At 38.3% G+C, this 27915-nt stretch overlaps 1 protein-coding gene across 8 annotated transcripts in view; it reads left to right on the forward strand.

The window, feature by feature from the left end:
• map4k3a (mitogen-activated protein kinase kinase kinase kinase 3a) overlaps positions 1–27915 on the forward strand; it is a 215666-nt gene that overhangs the window by 141961 nt on the left and 45790 nt on the right. For 4 of the 8 annotated variants that reach the window (XM_048600826.1, XM_048600828.1, XM_048600830.1 and 1 more), the window contains 6 exons: positions 9049–9087; positions 9378–9431; positions 11167–11209; positions 19455–19626; positions 21391–21512; positions 23735–23776. In XM_048600826.1, the coding sequence (XP_048456783.1) occupies positions 9049–9087; positions 9378–9431; positions 11167–11209; positions 19455–19626; positions 21391–21512; positions 23735–23776 (472 nt within the window). The remainder of the gene's footprint in view (positions 1–9048; positions 9088–9377; positions 9432–11166; positions 11210–19454; positions 19627–21390; positions 21513–23734; positions 23777–27915) is intronic. The other 4 variants (XM_048600829.1, XM_048600834.1, XM_048600832.1 and 1 more) reach the window with 2 other exon arrangements.

Raw genomic sequence — 27915 nt, forward strand, 5'->3', positions numbered from 1 at the left:
TGTGTTCATCCAGCTCTACACCTTGTCATCTCAGATTTTCCAGCATCTGCAGTTCCTACTATCTCTGGAATTGTAGCCTGTTGCTAACTATGGGAACCTGACTATCTCAAATCATGGACTGCTTTTTTAATGGTTAAAGTTTATTATTTTTTGTATTAAATATTGTTTAAAATTTGACTTGTGCCTGTATCATCTGTAGCTGATTTTATTGTCATGCAGTGAAAGACTAATTGTTGTTCCATTACCTCTACACCTGACATTGTATATCTAGAAATGTGCTCAATTTCCACTAAAAACAATTTGCAACAACACACCTGTGCATGTAAATCTTGTGTTAAAGGAGCCTGTTAATATTTTTTTTAAGAAAAGGATATGAGCTCTTATTTCCTAGTGGCTCCACATTTGGTGCCTGGCAAATTCCTAAATTTTTACAAGGAATAATGTAGGTGGGGATTTTTGGAGAAACAGGAAGAAGTCGAGCTACAACCAAATTCGGGTCTAATTTAAATGCAAAGTCTTTGTGAAACAAACCCCACACTGAATTTTATGAATTTACCCACGGTATTGACCTTGTCCAGGTAAAACCAGGTGAACTTGTTGAGACAAATTTTAAGTTATTTATTCTGGGTATTAGACTTCAGTTTTGCAGAGTTACATAGTACGGAAACAGACCCTTCAATCCATTTCATCCGCACTGACCAGATATCCTAAACTGATCTGGTCCCAATTAGTTAGAGTCACAGTCATGCAACACGGAAACAGAGCCTTCGGTCCAACCAGTCCATGCTGAACATAATCCCAATCTAAACCAGTTCCGCCAGCCTGCTCCTGGCCCATATCACTGCAAACCTTTCCTATTCATGTACTTATCCAAACTTCTTTTTAAATGTTGTAATTGTCCCCACATCCACCATATCTTCAGGAAGTTCATTCCACATGCGAACTACCCTCTGTGTTAAAAATAAAAATTGCCCCTCATGTCTCTTTTAACTCTCTTTCCTCTCACCTTAAAAATGTGCTCCCTAGTCTTGAAATCCCCATCCTGGGGAAAGACAGCTGTAAAATCACTTCTAAACCTGCTACGCTCCAGTGGAAGATGTCCCAGCCTATCTATCCTTTCTTTATAACTCAAACCTTCCATACCCCGCAACATCCTGGTAAATTTCTTAAGCCTCTCCAGCTTAAAAAATCCTTCCTGTAACTGGGTGACCAGAACTGGACACAGTACTCCAGAAGAGACCTCACCAATTTCCTGTACAACCTCAACATGACTTTCCAACTCCTATACTCAATGGTCTGAGCAATGGAGGCAAACCTGCAAAACGCCTTTTTAACCACCCTGTCTATATGTGATGCAAACTTCAAAGAATTATGTACCTGCACTCCTAGGTCCCTATGTTCTACAACACTACCTAAGGCCCTGCCATTAATTGTAAAAACCCTACCTTTGTTTGTTATACCTAAATGCAATACCTTGCATTTATCCAGATAGAACTCCATCTGCCATTTTTCAACCCATTGACCCATTTGATCCAGATCCCTTTGTAATCTTAGAAAACCTTCTTCACTGTCTACTATGCCACCAATTTTGGTGTCGTCTGCAAACTTACTAACCATGCCTTCTATTTTCTCATCCAAATCATTTATATAAATGACAAACAAAAGAGGACCCAGAACCGATCCCTGTGGAACACTGCTGGTGACAGGCCTCCAGTCCGAAAAGCAATCCTCCACCACTACACCCTGTCTCCTGCTGTTAAGCCAATTATGTATCCAATTGGCAAGCTCATCCTGAATCCCATGTGATATTTGCCAGCATTTGGCCCAGATCCCTCTAAACCCTCCCAATTCGTATCCATCCAGATGCCTTTTAAATGTTATAATTTACCGTCTTTACCACCTCCTCCAGCAGCTCATTCCATACATACACCACCCTCTGCATGGAAAAGTTGCCCTCAGTTCTCTTTCAAACCTTTCCTCTCTCACCTTAAACCTACGTGCTCGAGTTTTGGACTCCTCTACCCTGGGAAAAAGACAGTGACTGTTCACCCTATCCATGCCCCTCATGATTTTACAAACCTCTAAGGTTACTTCTCAGTCTCTGATGCTCCAGAGGAAAAAGCCCCAGCCTATTCAGCCTCTCAAACCCTCCAATCCCAGCAACATCTTTGTAAACCTTTTCTGTGAGAGCTTACGTGATCCCTTAGTTCCATGTTTTACACAATCATTAATTTTGATTCGTAGCACTTGCATTTAAAATGACATATAGCTGCAATATCTATAGCAGAGTGGAACTGACTGAATTGCTTTTATCAGAAAGTTGGTATAGGCACAATGTGCCAAGTGGCCTTCTGTGCTGTATTAATCTATAATTTGAGGAAAAAGTATCGCATATATTGAACTTGGGAAAGATTGACCTTTAGGAAAATGTGGCTATCAGTTCTTCTTGAGAATGAAGCAAGAAAGCCAGATTTTTACAATTACTTTTAGCTTGCCTGTAATTAGGAACAGGAAAGAAAAGTGTTGCATTATATTCTAATTATTGAACCTCGGACCTTGTACCAAAATCATGGTGTATTTTCTTGGATTTTCATTTTGATAAGTGATCTAGCTTCAGTATTGTGTTCATGATGAGCTGGTACAAATCCAACATCCTAATTACAAAAATCAAAGAAAATGCAAATCCTCAAGATACAATTGTCCCATGCTGAAAGCTATTTTCATCGTAGTATTTTGAAGATTGTCCAGTAGGATGCAAATAAACAAGTAAACACAATGTATAGTGTTTGAACCGATTTCACACACACCAATCAAACACTCATGTCAAGCAATTGTGTCTAGATGCCAATACACAAAGATTTTTTGAAAATTTATTTCTGGCATAACTGGCTGCAAGATGTTACAGCTTCAAGCAAGTCAATACTTTTTGAATTAGAATTAATAATGCTGATTGTGAAGAAAAGTAACACATTTGTAAGGATTAGACTAGAAACCAGTAAAAGCATTGAATCTTGTATGCCCATATAGATGTGCTCTTAATCTTTAGCAATAAACAAGTACAAATTTCCCAATTTAATAACTTTAAGGCTGTTGACAAGGTTCTACTATCTTGTTTTTGGACTGAACAATTCACGAGCAATTACTTAATCTATCAATTCGTTTTATCTATGCTTTAGTTGGTAGTTCATCATCAGATATTCTTTCATCAATGTCGCCTTGTCTGTCACACTGTGCCTTCCATAACCAATGCTATTACTATTTTGATTCCACTGCATTGGAAACTTGCAATTGGAAAGATTTTGTGCCCTCTGACTTTATTGTGCTCATTGTAGAGTGGTTGAATCCCAACTTATAATATGCTGTGTCTTGAATCCAAACAACAATTACTTTTGAAGACAATTTTCCTGAACTTTCTTCCTTTGTTGTAATTTCTCCATTGACTGTATGTTGTAATCAGAAGTCATTCCTCCAGATCCATTCTGGTGTTTAAAGCCGGCCCTGGAAGATGGGTTTTCTTTTAAGCATTCTTTTTCAATTTTGATATCTCTTTGATAACTGTTAAACTCTTAAGTTGGTCCAGATTTTGAATGCTATTTCCACATCTGGGGAGACTCTTGTAGCACACTTGCTTACGAATAGGGTACAAGCAATGAATTGTCTGACATACTGACTATGCTCAATTCTAGCCACTGACTGCTCCCATATATGTTACCGTCAATTTGTTTTCCAATTTTAACATCTGTGATTATGAATAAATTTGTCTATTTCTCTTAAACTCCCAAGTGTGTCATTCTACATGTTCTCCTACTACCTGCATTCTTACTGAATAGAAATGCAAATTAATTGCCTCTGAACTTGAAACAGTAACTCTTAATCTCTCTGTTTTATCTTTATTCTGTTAGTGTTAAAAAGCTTAATTAGTAAAATAGGGGGCATTGGAACAGGAGTCTGTCATTTACCCCTCAGGCCCGTTTTGCCATTCAGTGAATTCAGGGCTAGTCTTTGACCTTAGTGTATCTATATACCTCTTGGCATATATCCCTAATGCCTTTGATTAATAAAATACTATCGATCTCAGATATAAAGTTAAAATTCTACTTACCACCAGCTGTAGTTTGTGCAAGTGTGTTTCAAATTTCTACCACCCGTTGCGTTTAAAATAATTCCTAACTTCACTCCTAACAAAAGCTGGCTGTAATTTTTAGGCTCTGTCTCCTATTCCTTTCTTCTCAGTCAACGGAAATAGTTACTATTTTTAGCCAGCTGCTATGTCAATTTCCCTTAATACAGCAAACTTCTTATTAACCAGCACCTATGGGACCAGGAGTGTACCAGTTGACTACATCTTTCAGTTGATCAAGAGATTCACATAATCAATGTAAAAACATGCACTAAGTAATGGAAACATGATGTGGGGGTATGCACATCACTGTTTTACTTTATTATTTAAGTGATTTGTGCAACTTTGCTTTAAATAAAACTTACCGGCAGACAGCCTTCTAACTCGCACCCTCAACTGATTACTTGGACATCATGGAGATCATGATATTGCAGTAAACTTCCTGTATTTCAGGTATATAATTTTTGCCAGTTTATCAAGAGTCCTGGTTCATAAGATGCCACTTGAAACAAAGTTTGCTGTATTGTATAAACTTTGATCATAACACCAATTGACCGTAAGTTCCAGGGAACACAGTGCTAGTTGATGTAATCTCACCTTATACCTGAACTCCAGGAGTGGTTGTTATTCTGATAAATCTATGCTGCATTCCCTTTAAGGCTAGTATGTCTTCTGAAAGGTGTAGTGGCCAGAATTGCTCTCTGTTTTAAATGTGGTCTAACCAGCACGATGTATTACTGTAGAATAGCTTCTGCACTCTTGTATTCTAGTTGTTGAATTATAACAGTTAATCCTTTTGATTATTTCCTGTACTTGTTCACAATATTTTAATTACCTGTGTACATGGCCAATTTATGTAATCTACTCATCTCTTGTTAGTGTATATATTTTCTATTTCACTTTCATTAGAGAATCTATGCTAATTACAACTTTGAAACTGACCTTGCTCTGGAAGCATTTGCCCAGAGCGGCTGATTGTTACAGCATTTTTGGAGATTATCATTGTTTCTGTTTCTGCATATGGGTGTTAAAAGCAGTTATGTGATTACTGGTTTTATTAGTATTATGTAAAAATAAGTATGTCTTCGCTCTTTCATGCTAATGTTATTTCTAATGCTAAATCTTCATGACTTATGGCTTGCTATTTTTCCCCTTCCTCATAGGAATTGACATTTGATTGTGTATGGTGACCTCACAGTCTTCAGTGCACCCTTTAAATTATTATTCTCCATTAATGAGGGTTGGCAGGCTCATCAGTCTCCTGTAGGCACATCACAGTTGTATTTAATCACAACCTTACGCAGCACATTCCACTGCGTGTTTTCCAAGGGCTATTGGATAGTGATCAGGAGCATAAATCCTCACCACCTTGGTTAAGATCACCTAGCTCAATACCCTCAAATGTGTTATCTTTCATTCTGTGTGCCTCATTACATGTTATTGTTACTGATTTGAGCTGTTGAGCGAAGCCCTTTTATTCTCATAGCTAATATTTGTCTGTCAACTAAGGGATACCCAAAACACACAATATGGTTATCACTGCTTTGTCGTTTGTTGAACTTTGTGCATGCAAGTTGGTTGCCACAATGCCATGATGACAACTACACACTAAAAGTACTTTGTTGCTATAAGGTGCTTAGATAGCGCTCAAGGTTGTGAAATGCACTTTAAATATATTTCATATGGACAGTCTTTCTGCAACTGGAGTCCAATACCTGAAGTCTGTAAGGGACACATGCTCAACATATGTAAAGGTTGAGATACCTAATGAGTTGTCACAATGTAAATTTTACATTTTTTAAGCCCAGTTTTTGGTCTCGTTGTAAGGTAAATTATCTTGTGGTTTTGATTATCAATGGTGATCCTTCAGAAATCAGAATATGAAAGAATCCCAATCAGAAAGAAAGGATTACATCTTGACTCTAGACCTGAATTCTTGATCACAGGAGGACAACCTACGACTGGGCTGTACCCTTTGAAACTGGATAGAAGGCACCAGCCTGACAGTATCAATGAGGTTATTTACTTAGTACAATTACTGGTGGACCTGAGGCAGTCCTGGTAATCTGCTGGAGCACAGCAGGGTGAATTGTTGTGAGGGTCTTAAGTTCCCATTGAACACTAGTCTATAGTGCCATCCTGAAAGTCATCTGAACATGCACGTTGACAAACATGGAACTCACTGCTTCAGTGAAAGTATTTCACTCATTTGAAGTGTCCCAATCTGATTCTGAATCTACAATTGCTGTACTCTCGTAGCAGTTCACTTCTTGGTCGCTTCCTTTCAAGACTGAAAAAAAAACAAATTTCTCCCTTCTCAAATTAAGCTAATATCAACCAACAAACTCATCACTGAACTGCTTGTAGTGCATGAATATTTCTATGTTTTGGCAACCAGAGGAAGAAACCTAAAACTATATAGTCTGGCCAAAGCCTGAGTGCATGGTTTTGAGAATTGCTTTTTTTGACTATTTTACTGTTTTGGCTGTACACTTTAGCATTCAATTTTCTTAATTCCATGCTCCACAGAAGTTGGAGAGATTACAGAGCGTCTACAACAGTGAGGGAGAAAATTTGATTAAGTACATTAGCAGGCACAGGAATCATAAAATGCATTTGCTGTTTGCCTTGTTCAGTTGAGTAAAGCAGCAAACACACCAGTCATGTAACCTGTTCAGCCTGATTGTAGCATGCAGCCTAGTGTGAAGCATGCTATTGATTGCCTGCACATTTAGCAGGGGACCCAAGTGTTTGCATGGCTAGTGCACTATACAGCTAGTCATCTTCTTAAAGCACCTTGCCACACTTAACAAGGAAGTGCATTGAGGTTGCAACAGTTGTTGGAACACTCTTGAAGTCTTTGGATGGAAGATAACTGATAATGAATGAGCAAGTCGAAAGAGGGCTCCCAGATTTTCTATACATTGTGGGAGAACTTAACTTAAGAAGTGGAAAGAAAGAAAAAGTTCATGTTTCCACAGGAAGCCTTTGTGGCACAGCTTGACAAGGAAATCTGAGCGGTTGGATGGGGAGGTGACCTGAAGGGTCTGGTTGTAATCCAGGACAATGTTCAGTGACATCATACAACTGGCCAAATCACTGTGCCTTCAAATGACATCATCTATTCACTACACTAGCAACATCCTGCACTGCTTAATGCATCACAGCCCTTTCATTCATTCATAATCAATTAGGATTCTTATCTAACATTCAGATGTTGGTATAAGTGAAAGCAAAAATGTGTAAGTTTGTGATTCCATGCATATAGTTCTTTTTGCATCAATAGCTGATTTCACTCTGGCCCACTTATGATTGTACTATTAACTCTCTATTTTAAAACAAGATGATTCCTTATTAATTTAGTTCGACACATTAAAATACAGTGTTCAAATCTGATCTATTTGAGCCTAAAGTTCCGATATGAGAAATGGCATCTGTGACATTGCAGATTGAGAGAACTGGGAGTCCAGTTTGTTGATTATCTTGCCTTGATTAGGCATTAGAGTGATGTTTAGCACTCATCCGAAGTTTTTAATTATAGATCACTTGCCAGTTTCCTTTTGAATCTAAAGAGTAATTCCATCACTGTTTTCTCACTAAAGCCAGAATTGAAACACTATTTTCATTATGCAAGATGGTGTATTTTGCATGGTATCATTTTAGGAAGTTTTTAGTTATTTATATTTCCTTTGACACTAAGGTGTAAGGCAAACCAGTAACTGAAGACTAGGTAGCCACATGACTGCTGTCCAAAGAACAAATTATGGATCATTCTACCTGTTAGATAGCTGGTCACTGGCATTTAAAATTCCAGTTAATTTTGCATACAAAGTTGCAACATGGCATAATTCTCAAATACTAAAAATAATTATCCAGATTTTATTGCAGCACTCGGCAATGCTAATTGCAGATTGGTTGTAACAGTAAGTCATCACTACCCCTTCTGAAAGTTGACTATCTTCATCTGCACTTGTACAAACTTGAGAATGCACAACGAAGGAGATAGAAGGACCGTACCAGCTAGGTTTTCATCTTTAAATAATATGTCACCTCCGCACATGCTATTCCTTACACTGTATTTGTGTGACTTGCAGGGATATAATTATTTTTGGGTGATATTTTAATTCAAATCAAATGGAATTGGTACAAAACTTTGGCTTTATATGATAAAAGAAAATCACGTGACCCCACTTATTTGTGTGCTGTCACATTTTTATTTAAACAAAGCACTTGATTTTCCCAAAATGGAGAAGGTCCTTCATCTGCCTCAATTGCTAGATTTTTATTTCCTTTTCAAAATCATACTGTTCCAAATGATTTAATTGATAGGTATGCTTTGCCACTTTGGTTCTCTTTTAAGAAGTCAGCATTTTAAATTCCAGTTTAGACATTTCGTTTGAAAAAGACTCTTGTCTTAATGTCCTTTACTATAGTACAGCGATTTATGAGATGAGAAATTGAGTAAAAATCCATCATCTGTCCTTGGATATGTTCAGTTTGCTTTAAGAAAAAGAACTGCCCAGTTGACTTAGTATTGTTGAAAATCAAAATCTAGTGTGCGCAGGCAAATTATATTTTCGTGATCAACTGGGTAAATTAATTGTTTACGGTCAGTATTTTCTCCAGTAAAGATGAATACTCACATTAGTCTGAAAAACATAGTAAATAGTTGCATTGTGTATTATATATTACTGAAACATAATAACACATTTTTGATATTCACACCACTCTTGGGTGTTCATTTGAATTTCTGCACCTTTTTTGATATATTTTATCCATATAAAGTTTTCCAATACTGTGTAGCAACAACATAATTGTGCTGTTTTTCCTCTTAAGTTTGGTTCGTATGTATTCAAAAAGTGTATAATTGTGTGCTACTTTCTGTGAAGTTTAAAATAAGCCCTTGTTTCCTGTTTTAAAATTCCAAGGAGTCTTCTAAAATCAGTAGAAGAGGAACTGCATCAGCGGTAATTTTTCTCTTGTTACCTTTCGTAAAGTAAAAATCCTCCCTTAGCATTTTCAAAAAGAATGTAGTGACCTAAAGGTAACATTTACTTGTCATATAGATTTTATACAACTCTAATTTTCCAAAATTGTAGCTATCTTTTTATTAATAATAAAAAAAATCATAGAATACGTAGAGCTGAGCTCCATACAGAGCAAGCCCCAAAGGTCGTGCATGCTAGAGTTCTGTTCTTTAGCTGAAATTATTCCACTGAAATCCACTGAGCCATAAGTACCTTGTTCATCTCCTTAGGGGACACGTGGCACATTTAGATGATGATGATGGTGATGATGATGAATCTGAACAGTAAGTCTTTTCTTCTTCTAGTTTAGCTGAATTTGGTTTTACTTTGAGTACTATTGAGAATATAAGTCAGAACGATCTCCATTAAAATCTGCATGACATTCTGCAATCTATCTAAATTCGGACCAGCTAAACGAAAGCATCCTTTTATGATTCATTGCCATCCTGCTTGGCTACTTTTTTTGTTCTTGAAGCCTTGAGATACATTAACTGTATTGCCATCGAAAACACTCATTATTTTTAAGTTTTTTTTTGCCATAACCTCTTGATAGCTGAATTAGCTTGACTGTTTTTCATGTATAAAATGTATCTTCAAGTTCATTTTTCAAAACTTATAGAATGCATGTGCTACGTAGTTGAAAACAAGTGAGCCAAAACATCATGAAGTGCATCTTGGGTTGCCAGTATCATTACATCATCTAACAAGTGTTAGATTTTTTTTTTTTAAATTCCTGTGGATACTTTAGAATGTGAGGGTTCAGAACCCATCTCATAATGACTGGATAATGACATCTGTTGATTTTTTTTTTCAAAAAACGAAACAATATTGACAACTAATGCAAATTGTCACATCATCTGAAGTACCAACAAGTATTTAGTAATTGTTTTGCATCATGTAACCATTCTAGTTGTGATATTATGATGAACAAGCTTTAAGACAAAAAATACTTAACCTGCAACAGATATACAATAGTCCTATGGTAGGCAACAGGGCAAGACCCGATTAGCTGCTCTGACTAGCTTTGTTGTATTTGGAATGAGATGAAGTAAAAACTGAGTTGAACACTGCAATTTAAGTGAACTTTGAGGAAAATTTAATCCAAAACTGCCCTTCAACTCTACTGATTCAGGTTGAATTTAGGTTCAACATTGTGGCTGTAGGCTTTTTTCTAGCTGTTGTCTTTTCCAAGTGATTTATAACAACTGAAATCTACTTCTCAGTTGTTGTGGGACATGTTCTGAATTTAGCTACTAATAGTCTCTTCATGGAATGCAATAGGGGATGAGACTGTTTTGTAGCACAGGAGCTTGGTTGCATGATGTCTGAACTTGCATCAAGTCTTGTGTATGGTTTTAAAAACAAGAGATGTTTGGTTTTTCTACGCTTTTCAAGAAGCCCTAAGACGATCCAATTTGTTTAACTTAATAACACTCAAAATTGTGCCACTGCAATATAGAATCATTGAGGAACTCATTTAATAAAGTACTCTACTGTCAGAAAGAAATATAAAAAACATTGAAAGTACTTTTTACAAAATCGGGTATCCACAGATTGCATTTTCTTAATGGCTGATACATGCACAAGTAAGGAAAGCTGCTGTGTGGAATTTGGATAAAATTGGCAATTTGTTGTGTGCTTATAAGAAAATTTTGCATTGAATAAAATTTCAGCTTTGATTTTTGTACTGCAAAGAAAGGACAGATAGCCAACGATGACAAGCATTTTATAGATAAAGCAGGTGAAGTGGAGGGGCAGGTATTTTAACCGAGTGCAGAACAGAATTTAACGTGACCAATAGTGTCTCAGCTGGTGTAACTGGAGTTGCTTATTCATTGGAGTGGAATTTTACCATCTAGCTCTTTCAGGAGTTGCATTTAGCGCAGGAAATTTAGAAGTTTATTCTCGTGCATAGAGTCCTCAAATGGTGGTAACTGTTTGGGACTTAAGATGTGTAATCTATTGTGTACAATGCATAGTGTCATATTGTTAACTATTCATTTTATTTTGAATCTATAGCTCAACAATGAAACCCAGGATGCCACCACCTCTTCCTCCCAAGGTAAATTGGCAAAATTTGTGTACACCAACTGTTTAAGATGACTGTCTTGGTTTACAATTTATGGGAATTCCAAAATGGGAGAAAGTTGCTAGAATCGTCATGCTGTCATTGCAGTTTTGTAGCTGTGTTTAATGAGCAGGTTTGAAAGCAAAATAATGAATATTGCATCAATGATACTCATTTGTTCTTTTAATATAATTTACCTAAATCTGTACATTGTTTTAAATGGTTATTCTTTGTCTGCATTTGATATGAATGAAAATGTTTCATCCCATGCCATGGTGTAATTGAACTTGTGTAATCAGCTCAAGGGACCAAATTGTGTACTTCTGTGTTTTGTAATAAAGTTAATACATGTCTCTTTGCAAGTAATGGATATATTTATATAGCAGGATAAAAGGAATGTCTTTAGATTCTACATGGAAACAGAAGTGGATTTTGGATTGAAGATGAGTTGGAAAGAATGGTAAAAGTAGGATGTTTTGAGAGACATTTGAAGTAGTTGAGGATTGCAGCAGGGCAAAAGAAGTTTTGGGAAAGAAGTCTGAAAGACTTGCCTGTGATCTGTAAGTGAAAGATGTATGGCCTGGTTCGTATGACAGGAGAAAGTTGCTTAGATAAAGTGGTATCAGCCTGAGAGTGGTTTGAAGATATGGATCTTGATTGTCACTGATAGGGACATTCCATGGTCTGGGCCTGTGCTATAAGGAATGCACTAAAGTTTGGGGCAGTTACCATAGAGGCACAGTAGGAAAAGGTGACAGAAGCAGAATAGAATCCCTCTTGCTATAATGTTTGATGTGACGCTATAAACAAAATAAGGATCACAATTAGTCAGTTGTACATTGTCAAAGAAAAATGTAAATTCATAGAATCCCAACATTGTGGAAACAGGCCCTTTAGTCCAACAAGTCCACACTGACCCTCTGAAGAGCATCCCACCCAGACTTATCCCCCTTCCCCCTTTTCCCTGTAACCCATCAAATCTACACATCTTGGACAGTATGGGTAGTTTAGAATGGCCAATGCACCTAACCTGCACATCTCTGGACTGTGGGAGGAGACTGGAGCATCCAGTGGAAACCCACGCAGACATGGAGAATGTGTAAACTCCACACACACAATCGCCCGAGGCGGGAATGGAACCTGGGTCCCTGATGCTGTGAGGCAGCAGTGCTAATCACTGAACCACTGTGCTGCTGTTGAACCTTTTTGTCTTGCACTGTGAGGACAGAATTACGATTGTACCAAATTGCATAGGGAACAACAACCTGAACTTTGAGCTAAGCCCGCATTTGGCCCATATCCCTCCAGACCTTTTCATGTGCTCATCCAAATATCTTTTAAATGTTGCAACTGTACCTGCATCCACCACTTCCTCTGGATGTTCATCCACACATGAACCACTACGTTTAAAAAAAAAAATGCCCCTCATGTCCTTTTTAAAACTTTCTCCTCTCACCTTAAGAATATACCCTCTAGTTTTGAATTCGCCACCCCCCAGGAAAAGACCCCTGCTATTCTACTTCTCTATGTTCCTTATGATTTTATAAACCTCTATAATGTCATCCCTCAACCTGCCAAGCTCCAGTGAAAAATGTCCCAGCCTATCCAGCCTATTTTTATAACTCAAATCCTCCATTCCCAGCAACATCCTGCCAAATCCTTTCTGAACCTTCTCCAGTTTAATGATACCCTTTCTATAGCAGTGTGACCAGAACTGTACACAGTACTGCAGAAGAGGCCTCACCAGTGTCCTGTACTACCTCAACATGACATCCCAACTCCTATACTTAATAGTCTGAGCAATGAAGGCAAGCATACTAAATGCCTTCTTAACCACCCTGTCTACCTGTAACACAAATTTCACAGAATTATGTACCTGAACCGCTAGGTGTCTCTGTTCTAGACATGGGGAGAATATGCAAACTCCACACAGACAGTCGCCCGAGGGTTGGGAATTGAACCCGGGTTCCTGGCGCTGTGAGGCAGCAGTGCTGATACCTTGCATTTATCTAAATTAAACTCCATCTGTCACTCCTCAGCCCATTGACCCAATTGATCAAGATCTCTTCATAATCTTAGCCTTCTTCCCTGTCAACTATACCACCAATTTTCATGTATCTGTAAACTTACTAATCACACCTCTTGTATTCTCATCCAAATCATTTGTATAAATGACAAACAAAAGTGGAGCCAGTACTGATCCCTGTAGAACAACACTGTTCACAGGCCTCCAGTCCGAAAAACAACACCCCACCACCACCCTCTGTCTTCTACCATCAAGCCAATTTTGTATCCAATTTACAAGCTCACCCTAAATCCCATGTGATCTAACTTAAATTAGTCTACCATGCGGAACCTTGTCAAAGGCTTCACTGAAGTCCATATGAGCAACGTCTACTGCTCTGCCTTCATCAATTTTTTTTTTTGGTTACTTCTTCCAAAAAAACTCAATCAAGTTTGTGAGACACGATTTCCCTCGCACAAAACCATGTTTGACTATCCCTAACCAGTCCTTGCCTCTCCACATGCGTGTAAATTCTATCTTTCAGAATCACATCCAACAACTTACCCCCACCTCCAGTGTCAGTCTTACAGGTCCATAGTTCCCAGGCTTCTCCTTACAGCCTTTCTCAAGTAAAGTCACAACAATAGCCACTCTCCAGTGCTCTGGCACCTCACCCATGGTTAAAAATGATATGAATATTTCTGCTGGGGGCCCCACAAGTTCTTCCATAACTTCCCATAACTTACTTTAGCTGTAGCCAATGTAAGTGAACCAGTGGATGCAAATTCAGACTTGTCAATAAGTGCAGTATTGTTAACATAATCATCCTTGTTGACGATGACTGTTCCAGTCCCATTGACTACCTTCCTGTCATTTTTCGATGTCTCTGGTGCCTCAAATATATGTAAATAGCATCTTGCATAAGTAAGAAATGCCTTTGGTTTTTTTTTGTTCTCCATATGCAAAGACTGTACAGAACTGAGCTGCTTTGGTGACTATGTTTGTGTATTGAATCACAGATGTACAGCATGGAAACAGACCCTTCAGTCCAACTCATCCATGCCGACCAGATAGCTAAGTAAATCTAGTCCTATGTGCCAGCATTTGGCCTATATCCCTCTGAAGCCTTCCTAGTTATAAACTCTTATATACGTTGCCATGGGATCCCCTCTAGACCTAGTTGATGCTAATTTTTTTTGGTTTCCAAGAGAAACACTTTTTTGATGGAATTATTTTTCACCTCTTAGCCTTTGCACATTTCCAACCTGAAGATGATACGTTTGCTATGTTTATCTTTGCAACTGTACGTAAGAATTTTCTTACACATCTTAATGGACTCCATCGACAGCTCAATTCATCTCTGAAATAGAGCAGTTTAACAATCTCCCAATATGCTCGTTGAGAAATCTGTTAATGGGTTCTCTACTACTGTCTACAGGCCCACTGTTGCTGGTCAGTATACATTTTGGGATTCTTACAATTTCACACAGTACTGAATTGGCCTGAGCTACAACCTCATAATTGAGCCCAGGCTAGGTGCCCACTGTGCAAGTCTGATGCCGGAATATGGCTTATCAGAGCTATTCTGCAGGATAATGGCCACCATGAATAAACCATTCCTTGCCGTATTTGATGCAGAGCCCATGAGTAGGTCAAAGGCTGCCACTTTCAGTCCTGAAAAGTGTTCAGTCTACTTCAGATCATCTGGCAAGATAATGGGTCTCAAATGTTTGAGCAACACTTGAAGATAGGTATTTCACACTATTACTCTGCAGTAAACCTGAATGGGATTCATCATTCACAGGATGCTGTCGTTGAGCTAAAAAGACATTCTGCCTAATATTTGAATGTGTAGGATATGAATGTGTGCCAGTATGGTACTGGATTTGTCAGCCTTATGCCCCAACAACTGGTGGATTGTAACAAACAGCATATTGTTTTTGCCAATCACAAAAGACAGTGTATTGGCTGTATTCCACCAGCCTGCATTTGCAAAACTCAGAACATGTTGTCCAAGATTAAATGTGTTTCTGTGCTTTGATAGTACTTACTAACCAATCCTGATTGTGCTAATAATTGCACTAACACCCAGTTGAGCATTATGAGCTTCAAAGGAATAAATATTGATGAGTATTGAATCTATAAATTTTAGAAATTTATGGAACAGAGAAGGATGCAGTTGGATTACCAGATCACAGTTATTAAAAAGGTGAGCTTCCAGTCAAGTAGGATGCTGATGTCTTGTGAAACAGGGAGTTAGTAACAGGGTGTTAATAGGTTTGAAGTTAGAGCTATATGATTGTTGGCAGGAATAAAAAAAAAATCACTTTTATTTTACCAATATTAAGCCAAAGAAAAATTAAATGTGATGACTGAGAATTTGCTTATCAGGTTAGTATATCAAAATTGTAAGATAAAATGAGAGGAAATTACATCGCTGAAGTTCCAAAGTAATTGGAATATGAAGTAAGATTGCAAAACTGAATGAGAAGGGTTGGGCAAAGGCATTAATTAAAAATGGAAGGGAGGCAACTTAAAGAAAGTTCTTCAGCCTAATGTGTAATAACTTGTATGTTTAATATTTAGCGTTATTTCGTGGTTGCTACACCATCATACAGTGTGGCATGTATTGCATATGCCAATACTGTGAATTTTTTTTCCTTTATTCATTCACGGGATGAGGACATCGCTGGCTAGGCAGTATTTATTGCCTATCCCTAATTGCCCAGAGGGCAATTAAGAGTCAACCACATTGCTGTGGTTCTGGAGTCACATTTAGACCAGACCAGGTAAGGATGGCAGTTTCCTTCCCTAAAAGACATTAGTGAACCAGATGGGTTTTTCCCGACAATCGGCAATGGATTTATGGTCATCATCAGGCTCTTATTTCCAGATATGTATTGAATTCAGATTCCACCATCTGCCATGACGGGGTTTGATTCTGGTTCCCCAGAACATTATCTGGGTTTCTGGATTAACAGTCCAGTGATAATACCACTAGGCCATCGCCTCCCCGAATTGCCAGGATTGCACCCTTTATGAAAATGTTCTACAATTATTGAATGGTTCAACCAGAGAAAAGGTAATGCTGTCACTGTAGATTTCTCAGCACTAAAATCAGGGCTTATAAAAAATCATTTTCCATGAAGATAGCACTAAATTGAAAAATATTCGTTCCTTGTTTAATGCAAAGTATGTAAATTGAGTTTTTGAATCATTTCTGCTTTGTAAAATTGTCTCTGTTGCCTATTCTCCTGAGGATATGAATTATGATTGGTATAATTGCATGACCACATTACTCTGCCTTATTTAATATCTTACGCCTTTGGGCCTAGATTCTGGCAATTGGGACAATTCTATTCCGTCCTTGTGTGTTTCCATTTACATACATTCACTTAATATTGTTTATGCACATGTAATCTTTTGTCCGTTTGGACTTGCATTTTCTGCATATGCAAATTTATTCTCACGTGTTTTTATTTCTGTACTCTAGTGTGCCTGTCCTCTCTACATGCTTACCTCTCAAATTTGTGTGAACACTTCTTATTTTGTAGTTGTGCACACTGTTGCTTTCTATTTCTACATATAATCGCACTCAACGTCTGCCTCCGTATGCTGCCTTGCATATGCTCATTTACACTCCACACCTTCATTCTAGCATACAGATCATAGAATCCCTGCAGTAATGGAAACAGGCCTTTCAGCCCAACAAGTCCACACTGACCCTTGGAACATCCCACCTAATCTACACATCCCTGAACACTATGGGCAATTTAGCATGGCCAATTCACCTAACCTGCACATCTTTGATCTGTGGGAGGAAACTGGCGCACCGGGAGGATATCCACACAGACACGGGGAGAAAATGCAAACTCAACACAGACAGCCATCGGAGGATGGAATTGAACCCAGGTTCCTGACGTTGAGGCAGCAGTGCTAACCATTGAGCCACTGTGCCATCCATAGTCTTGTATATCCCATTTCCTGCACACTTTCATTTTTGTGATTGCATATGCTTTCAAACTCATTTTCTATTTCTGCCTTAGTTTCTCACATTCTTCATCAATTCACATGACTAGTCTTTAACCAGACTCTGTCTTAGTTGCTTTTTCAATTACTTTACAACGCAATATTTAAAGTGTAATAAATGTAGATGATTTTATTAAATAGTGGCAAAATGTTCACAATTCATTTAAGAAGACGACATGCATGTCCTTTCCCAACCTCAGGATATCCAGAGCACTTTATAGCCTATGCAATATCTTTTGAAGTATGCTCATTGTAACATAGGAACAAAGCACCCAGTTTGAACACAACATACTTCCAAAAGCAGCAATGTAATAATGACTAATTAAAAATCTTTTTATGTTGTTGATCAAAGGGTAACTATTGGCCAGGATATTCAGAAGAACTCCGCTTTTGTTCTTTGAAACAGTGTCATATGATATTTTACATCTATCTGAGTACAGACATGCCTTGGGGGTTAGTGGGCCTCTGTGACAGGGTATCTCATCTGAAAGTTGTGTAGCACTCCTTCAGTTAGTACATTGGAATGACAGCCATATTTTATTTTGCTCAAGTATACTTAATGCATAAAGTCAGTTACTGCAATGCGACAATATTTGGAATTACGCCAGAATGTTAGGAAGAAATCAAGAGTTGAATACTGGTTGTTTTGTTTACTCATTGTTTGGGATATTGAGGTCAGGCTTAATTGACGGTAGCTGATTAAGCATAGACCAAACTCGAAATGATTTGATATGTATGGCTCAACCTCCAGAATAATGATTCATTTGGAATATTTGAATCATTGTAGTGCATGTTAGCTATTAGTTGACAATTAAGCTTGAAAAGTACATGAACAAAGTGGTAATTTTGTGTTGTATGACATCCCAAGGGATCGATTCAGATCAGATCTACTAACTCAACTGGACATTGTTCGGTGCTATAGGTCTGCAGCAGAATTGTATTCAAACACAATGTTGACCTCATGGCCAAGGATATCCTTTGCTTTCTCATTACCATCGATCCAGGGGATCACCACTCTTTCAATGAAGAGTGCAGGAGAGCATGCTGGAGCAGCACTAGGCATACCTTAAAAAAGGGGGTTGAGTCAGGGTGGCATACACTACATAGAGTTGGTGTGGATTTGTTGGGCTGAATGGCCTGTTTCCTCACTGGAGGGATTCTATGATTGGTTGGATTCCACCAGGCCTCATGGCTCCTAACATTGTTACAGCCTTGGTTGAAGAGTGGACAAAAAAACTGAACTCAAAAGGTGACATGAGAGTGAAAGTCCTTGATGCTCAAGCAGCATTTCACGGAGTGTGATATCAAGGAGCCTTAACAAAACTAGAGTCAAAGGAATTTCTCAACTGGTTTGAGAATTAAATAGCACAGAGGAAGATGGTTGTGATTGACTGAGGCCAATTATCTCAATTGGAAGGACGTTGCTGGGAGAGTCTCTTAAGGTAGTGTCCTGAGCCCAGTCACCTTCAGCTATTTCATCAGTGAGCTTTCTTCCATCATAAGGTCAGAAGCGGACGTGTGCACTGATGAATATGTAATGTTGAATGCCATTTGTAACTCCGGACATGCTAAAAACAGTTCTCATCTTTGAGACTTCAGTAACATTGAGGCTTCGGTTGATCAGTGGCAAGTAATATTTGTACTATACAAGTGACATGCAATGACTATCTCCAACAACAGAAAGTGTAACCATTTCTTCATGACGGGTAATGGTATTGCCATCCTGGGGGCTTGCTATGGACCAGAAACTGAATTGGACCAGTTGTTTTCAACAATTGGTACAAGAGCAGGTCACCAATTACACTCCCATCTATTGAAAGAACTTTAAAAATCTGTTAGCTTAAGCTGAGGTTTTCAGATACCTTTTGCTTTCAACACAGGCCCATGAGCAGTCTGTGGTGGTTGTCCTTTGTATGATAATAGCTGGTAAATGTAGTTCATAGCTCTAATCACCTCACTGACTGACTGACTGACTGACTGACTGATTACTTGTCTTAAAAATCTTTAGCGTTAACAGAAACTGATTAACTGAGAGTAATTTTGAAACCTGCATTCATTCTTTGCTTAAGTTAAGAGAATAATAACAGTAAATGTAAAAATTTGACACCAACAAGATAGCGCCAGGCTTATAGAAATTTGATAGATTTTAAAACATTCAGAAATTCCTGTGTTTTTTAAAAATGATTATTCTTTTATTATATTTAGCCAAAGTCAATCTACATACCACAAGAAAACAGTTATCCTGAGGAAGAGAATCAAGGCACAATCAAGAGATGTCCGTCTGACAGCCCTGCACGACCAAGCACACAAGTGCCACCAAGACCTCCCCCTCCTCGGTTACCTCCCAACAGTAGTTATATCAGGACCAGCATCTTAGGTAATGACAATGGGATAAGAGAATACACAGTGTGGAGCTGGAGGAAGACAGCAGGCCAGGCAGCATGAGAGGAGCAGGAAAGCTGACGTTTCGGGTTAGGACTAGAAAAGTGAGGCTAGAAAACTTAGGAATGCAAACATATAAAATAGGAACAGGAGTAGACCATTTGGTCTTGCTGGTCTGCTCCTGACCTCAATTCCACAATTCTGCCAACGCACAATAACCTTGGACTTTTGACCAAAAAAAGAGCCAATGTACTTCTGTCTTAAAAGAATTAAATGACCCCACTTCCACTGTTTTCAGTGGAAGAGGATTCCAAAGACCTGCAACCCTCAGAAAAAAGTCCTCTTCCACCATCATAATTGGGAACACCTTATTTTTAAATTGTGAAGAGAATTAGAATTAGGTTTTATTGTGATGTACTCAAGTATAGGGATACATGAGTACAGTGAAAAGTGTACAAAGTTGCCATTTGTAGCATGGTCTTAGGTACAAAGGTGTCTAAGTACAACATCTTGGGTATAAGTTGGAAAAATAAAGAAATGAAGTTAATAGTTCAGCATTACAGTCCTTCTAAAACAGAGAAAGAGTGGAAAAAACTTAAAGCAGATGGAACAGGTGAGTCTGCCCCGGGCTTCTCTGAGTCCGCACAAGGCTTCACTGCGAGACCAGGAGCTTGAGAGTGTGTTAAAGACATAATGGAATGTGACAATACATATTTTATCTGTGAAACATTGGTGGACTAAGAGTTAATATAGGTTAGCAAAGATAGGCACAATAGCTGAGCGGGACGTACATGCCTTTAAGGCTTGAACAAAAAGAGCAGGAAAATAATATGAACTTTTTAAAAGAGAAGAAAAATTTACAAGGCACAACAAGTGGCTTTTATAAATTCTACTTAGCTCATCAATCTACAAAATGTATTATGTCATAAGAAGTAATCCAAATGTACATGTTTGTTTTTAACTTTTAAAACTAAAAGATTTAAAACCAAAAGTGGTGGCTTCCCATTCTCCTACTTTTGTTAGTTTATACTTGTCTGCCAGGAGAGTTATCCTTTTAAGATACTTATGCCTTTCAAGGGACGTATTTAAATTTTCTTGTTCCATAAAATGTTTCCATGTTATATTCTGTAGTCATAGTCATACATCTGCTCACAGGTGCAGAAGCTACTGGTTTGTCTTCATTCTGAATTGAACATTGGTATGTTGATCCATTTGATGTTGGGAACAGAGCATTGCCACTTCTGCTTCCAGTCGTTGTGCTTTACCCTAGTTGACATTAAGACATTTGGTGGATGAAATTGCTGAGCCATTTTTTTTAATTTTTGCAAATTCTGAATGACTACTGTCACATTTTGCAGCAGCATTGGGTCATGAATTCCTAATCAGGGATAAAATGGAGCAACAAAGCATCCAGTGAGATGAGAGCAGACGCATTAAAACTGAAAAGTTCTGTTCATCTTAACCACTAACACGAGTCTCAGCTTCTCCATTTTTCTGGAACAGAAATGAAGCTGTACTATAATCTGGCAAGTAGAAGATTACCTTGACAGGTTTTTGTTTTTGAAGGCCCTGTCAGTGATAAGGTACAGACTCAGGAAGGTAAACAGTAAGTGGCATTGCTTGTTGTAAGACACCTTTTTAAAGTTTGTGGTTAGAGGGTTCAAGCTACTTGTGCAATGTAGTTTTATCTGTTAGTGTTTTCAGGACCAATTCTATCAACGTGTTCATGCTTACTGAAATTGTGTACTTTTCTGTTCAGGAAATGGAGTGAACTCAATTCAAGTGAATGGGGAGAAAGACAGCAGTCCTCAGCAACTGTATGAAAACAGAAGCAGTTATCCACCAGGGCTTCCTCCAAGGAAAGACAAAAAAGATCTCCCCGTGAGGATTCAATTTACTTTGTAATGTTTCTGTTATATGCTGTAGCTAATGGATTTGTGCTTCCAATCTTTGTAAATATAATTCTTATATTATTGCAGCATATCTTTTCTTGCCTTTTCCTGTTAAGGGTGAATGGAAGGATAACTCTTACTTGTACACCAGTTTGGTGTTATTTCTGTGAAAGGTGAATGTAATTGTTTGAAATTTTCCCTTCTGCATTAATTTCATTCAAGTCTCATTTTCTATCAGGGCTGTACGGTTGACTTCTTTCACCAGTTATCCCTATTCTGTAATTGGTTGGTTCAAGAATGCTGTTTTTTTTCCTTTGGTGTAAAGCTTTTGCTGTTTCCCATACCGATATGGTAGCGCATATAATTATTACAATTCCCATCCCATGTGAAATACATAACAGCCTGTCATCTACTGTCAACTGGCCCAGTATAGATGGGCAAATTTTGCCTTTCAGTTAAGGTTGTAATTCTGATTTGGACTTGGAGTATTGTACCATAAGGTTTAAACTTTGACTAGATTGTCAAATGTGCACTATGATGAGTTTGGAAATTCCAGCCCACTGCAGTGATATCCTCTTTGCACATGTGCACAGCCCACTTGTCCATCTGTCCCAAAACCACCACTTGTCAACTAGCAGTCTGTAACTCCTGCTACCTGTTCTGGGATGCTGAAACACTGGTTTCTTGCCATCTGTTTTCCCACCTGACAATTGGACAACATGTCAAGTTTATTCTTTGCTGAAATAACAGAATTAAGTAACATCCTCCTAAATGACTTCAGTGTCCCTGGCCTTTCTAGGTTTCCCTGCACTTCACTAACTCCCTAAAGACATGAACCAGATGTATTTTTCTTCTGATAATCAACAATGGTTTCATGGTCATTAGTGAGCTCTTAATTCCAGATTTCATTTTTTTTTATTGAATTCAAATTCCAGCGTCTGCCATTGTATCATTAGAACACAGGTCCCCCAGAACATTACCTGAGTTTCTGGAATAATAGGCCAGCAATAATCTTGTTCATTCATGGGAATGTGGGCATCACTAGCTGTGCCAGCATTTATTGCTCATCCCTAATTTCCCAGAGGGCAGTTCAGTCAACCACATTACTGTGGGTCTGGAGTCACTAGGTTAGACCAGATAAGGATGGCAGATTTCCTTCCCTAAAGACAAAAGTGAACCAGATGGGTTTTCCCTGACAATGGCAATGATTTCATGGTCGTCATTAGACTCTTATTTCCAAATTATTATTGAATTCAAATTCCACTATCTGCCATGGCAGGATATAAAGCCAGGACCCCGGAATGTTACCTAGATCTCTAAATTTTAGTTTAGTGATAATACCACTAAGCTATTACCGACCATGCATTAATACCGTCACCTTTTCTGTGTTTAAGGCACACCACCTGAGGGACTGCCACAGTTTCCAGTTCCTTGCTATAATATGGCTGAACTACCTTGGATAATAACCTTTCCCCATTGTGGCTCTGTAACATCTGCCCCAAACTTTAGTACATCCATCAGCATGTCCTGAATCCTTGTGATGTGTCAATCTGCAAAACTTAGTCAAGTTGCAATTTAGAAACACTGGGTCAGGAGAGATGATGAGGTAGACTGTTTCACATCTGCTTATTATTAGAAATGGGCACTTTTTTTGGGATGGTGTTGCTGTGGACTTGTGGATGGGGTATAGGAGGGGTCTAAAGATAGATCTCTGTGAACAGCAGAAGTAACAATGCAAAAACTGTTGGGTGTGCAAAAACTGTTGTGCGTGATTCTATGGTCTTGGCTAGGTAGCTAAGAATGGAACTCTGGTGAAAGCAAACCTATCCAGTTGGGCCAGGATAAAGAAGCATTGGAAGAAAGTAATATCATCAACCGTGTCAAAAGTTTGTGAAGGATGAGGAGGGTAGTTTACCATTCTGACAGTCACATGGCATGTCATTCATGACCTTGGGACATTGTGAGGTGAAGAAAAGTAAGCTATGTAATAGATCATGAGAAAACTTATTAGTGGTAAGGAATGAGCTGATTTATTGAATGCTAGTTGTAGTTGTAGACTTTACTGTAAAATTGGTTCAGAAATATGAGAAGTTTCATGAACTTTTACTCTTTGAATACTGATTATTCTCTGACAAAGTGATCAAAGTAATTTCATTTTCTAATTCCTGACCCCTCTTTATATACTTTTCTTTCCCTTATCTCCCCTTACAGAAACCTATTAGCAATGGTCTTCCTCCAACCCCAAAGGTGCATGTAAGTATTTTTAAATTTTGTGACGTGACTCAAGATTACTTTATATTATGTTGAATTAGATTCCATCAATTTCTTTATTTTACTAGACAGACGAAATTTGGAAAATCTCCCCAGAGTCAAATTCTGTGAGTGCATGAGCTTTGTTTGTTAGTAGTGTTTATGTTTTGACTTCCAAAAGATTTCTCTGATCATCAGAAAACATCTCAAATGTTTTGGTTTTGATTACTGACACTTAATTGGCCATAACATGCTGCAGCCAGGCAGTCGAAGAAAGATAGGGACGCAGTGGCATTGTGGTAATGGCACAAGACCCATGGACCCAGGCCCAGGTTTTGAAGATCGGTTGATTGAGGCAGTGCTTCATTGTTGAAGGTTTTGTCTTGTGGCCCAGATATTAAACCAAGGTCCCGTCCTGTCCCTTCTCTGATCTGGAGATAGAAAATACCAGAGCACTATTTCAGAAAAGAACGGAGGAGTTTTTTAAAATTTAATAATGTTCCTTGGTCAACATCAAATAGCAGATTATCTGATCATTATCACTGCTATCTGAGAGAATTTACTGTATGTAAATTGTCTCATTGCCTGCAATCACAGCACTGTGCACTATCAAAAATACTTAATTGATTGTAAAGTGCTTTGAGATGCCCAAATAAATGCAGGGTTTTCTCTTTCTTGCTATATGTTTACTCTAGTATAAAAGAATAGTCCATTTATGTGCAATTTTCACTTTATCAGGAATGCCATGTTCGAGATTTTTCTTCTTCGGTAGAGGGGTATGCTGAGCAGTTTGCTGCTATTGAGACGCACAACAGCACCACGAGATCCAATGAGCTGACTTAACACAGACTTACACTTGTGGTGCACCTGACATTGATGGCCTGATCTTTTATTAAAGAGGCAGGAACAAACATTGTGTGCTTGTCCTCTATCTACATGGACTGTTCATGCAAAACATTTGTGCTCATAATCACAAGTGTAAATCAAGGAGCCTGCGCTGCAAATCTCTTCCCCCCTGCCATTTTTTCGAGGGATATGTGGGTTACTGACAGGTCCAGTATTTATTGACCACCCATAATTGCCCCATTAGACTTAAGAGTCAGCTGCACTACTATGGATTTGGAGTCGCATGTAGGCTAGATCAGGAAAGAATGGCAGATCTCCTTCCATAAAGAGCATTAAACGCTAGCATTTTATTACGGAAGTTTATTGAATTCTATCTGCCATTTCAAGATTTAAATCCATGTCTTCAGAACATTAGCCTGGGGTACTGGCTTATTAAACCAGAGACATTACCATTACGTCACTTTTGCCTCAACCACAAAATGAACAGACAGCTGTAAATTTAGATTAAGATGCCCCCTGTTTCCCTCTATTCCCTGTCTCCTCCTCCCATCCGGGTTCTGTTTCTGGATTGGGAGTAGGTAAGCCATTTTAAAAAGCACTTGAAAATATTAAAACCATATATATAAGAAAACTTGCTAAAAATTGATGTCATAGTCTTCAGCTTGAGATTTCAAAGGGAATAGGGACTTCACCTGGAATATGCCATGCCGGAAAAGGATTTGGATGTACACTTGAAGCTGAAACAGGTTGCAGATTACAGGAAAAGATCAATCTTAATGAGATTGCTCGTGAGCCGAGCAGCCACCTTTTATTCTGCTTGGTTCCAGTGTGTATTTTCTATCGTGTTTGGTGCTGCATATAAGTTATAATACTGCAATAGGACACAAAGCTGAACAATTCTGCTTGCGTTTATTTTCCACAAAATAGTAGTTCTAATGTTGTGTCCCAAGCGTATTCCCACCCCTTCATGTCCTTTTCCTTGAGCAAGTTCATTTTTGAGAGATGTGCTGACTGTACTACAATTGATAGAATACAACTAGAGCTTATGATGGGAGTAATGAGCTTCCTGAGGTTGTAGACTTGCTCGCCGAGACAGTAAGTTTGATTGCAGACGTTTCATCACCCTGCTAGGTAACGTCGTCAGTGTGCCTCCGGTGAAGCGTTGGTGTTCTGCCCCACTTGTTATTTATATGCCTTAATTTGCTGGGGTGGTTGGTATCAATTCTGGTATACCCATTATCAATAAAACTGATGTAATATACAAAATACCACGCAGGGACTGACAGAAACATTACATAGGCCAAACAGGGAGAAAAAACTGACAATAAGGATACACGAATACCAACTGGCCACCAAGAGACATGACCAATTTTCACTGGTCTCAATACACATGGACAAAGAAGGACACAAGTTCGACTGCGACAACACATCCATAATAGCACAAGCCAAACAGAGATATGCCAGGGACTTCCTGGAGGCCTGGCATTCCAACCAGAACTCCATCAAACAAACATGTTGAACTGGACCCGATATACAAACCACTGCAAAACAGAACCTGAAGTGATGCTAACCACCCCAGAAAACAGAGGCATATAAATAATAACCGGGACAGAACACTGACGCTTCACCGGAGGCGCACTGACTATGTTACCTAGAAGAGTGACAAAACATCTGCAATCAAACACACTGGCTTGGCGAGCATGTCTACAACCTCATCCACGAACCAAGCTAGAAATCTTCTCAAAAACTTTAAAGAGTTGCCTCTTTCTATATGTGCTTGTTAATACTTTGTCAAGATCAGGCATCATCAGTTATGCTTCAAAGGAACAGGTGTTCCTGTTTTGGTAATGGTGATAAATTGAGTATGTGGAGTTTAATTGGTGAAGCATTCCATTTTTTGTAAGGGTGTAGTTCATACCTAATTATTAATTTTAGACTGAATTTACGAGGGAGGTAAGTTGAGCCCCTGTGGTTTGTGACTTTATGTATCACTTGTATTAATTAGAACAGGGAATTCTTAACTGGGATTCCACTGTCCCCAAGAAATCTGCAGAGAGGTTTTAAAGGGTCTACTAAAATTAATAAATTACATTGGCTGCCACAGGAACATTTCTTAATGACTTCTGGGCTTATTGTAGAAACTACCTTATAAATATAGAGGCGCATTGTTATTAGTCTACCATTTTGTCAAGAGGATGATGTCCAACCTCAGCAGAATTGCTCTGTTCTCATTAGTACTCATTGGTCCCTTTAGTACTACCAGCAATTTGACCCTTTTAACATTAGCCCAATAATTTAAGTATAACTCTACCAATCTTCACGATAGTCAACTAACTCAAACAGACTTTACTAACACTACATTAGTGTCTCATCTTCATAATAATTCTAGTAATCTGTATCAATCTACTAACTTATAGTACTCTACTATCTTCAGAACTCTACCAGCTTTGGTTGTAGTTTAGCAAGCTATCACAAAGCAGTTAATAATGTCAGTAATATTGTAATTTGCAGACCAAAACAAGGCAAATCAGTGAGAGTGAGATAATTTAAAAAAAATAGAAAAGACATAGTTCAACACAAACAGTATTTACTAGAAATGGCTAAATGCTTGATATTGCCATGTCTGGACAGAAGTATTTCTAGTGCTGACCAACAAGTTTCATAATTTAAGTAAACAAAAATAATGAATGTGTAATTGCATAACTAATTTTGAAACAGGGATAAAAAGTTGCTTTGTGCCACACTGGTTCTGTGGATTTATTTTTTTCCTTGGGAGGAGGGGTTCTTCGAAGCATGTTCCCTCTAATTGCCTTTCTTTGCTGTGCCCACCTCGGGGTCTGTGTGCATGCACTGGCATGTCCCAGCAGCTGCTTGACTGTGTGGTTTAGAGGGAGCTTCGCTCAGAAGTAAAAAGTTAAGAACCCCTGAATTAGATCGTTTTCCAGCATTCATCACCAATGGAATTGTATCACTGCCACTTGTGCAGTAGAATTATATTTGTAAAATAACAAGAAAGTGTACTTATAAATATTTGGAGCTTCAATAGAAAGCAATTAATCAAATATAAAAACAATCATTAACCAGCCAAGAATGTTAGCTGAAGGAATCCAAATTGGAATCTTTACAGTTGTTTCCTTTGATTTTTAGCTAAACTGATGAATGTACTGATTTATGATATGATTGAAAAACAGGTTAAATGTTTTAATCTTGTAAAGGTAACAGATCTACTTGTATAAGAGATGGTAGGAACTGCAGATGCTAGAAAATCTGAGATAACAAGGTGTAGAGCTGGATGA

The sequence above is a fragment of the Rhincodon typus genome, chromosome 9, assembly GCF_021869965.1.
Source record: "Rhincodon typus isolate 14 chromosome 9, sRhiTyp1.1, whole genome shotgun sequence".
In the NCBI taxonomy this organism is placed as follows: domain Eukaryota; kingdom Metazoa; phylum Chordata; class Chondrichthyes; order Orectolobiformes; family Rhincodontidae; genus Rhincodon; species Rhincodon typus.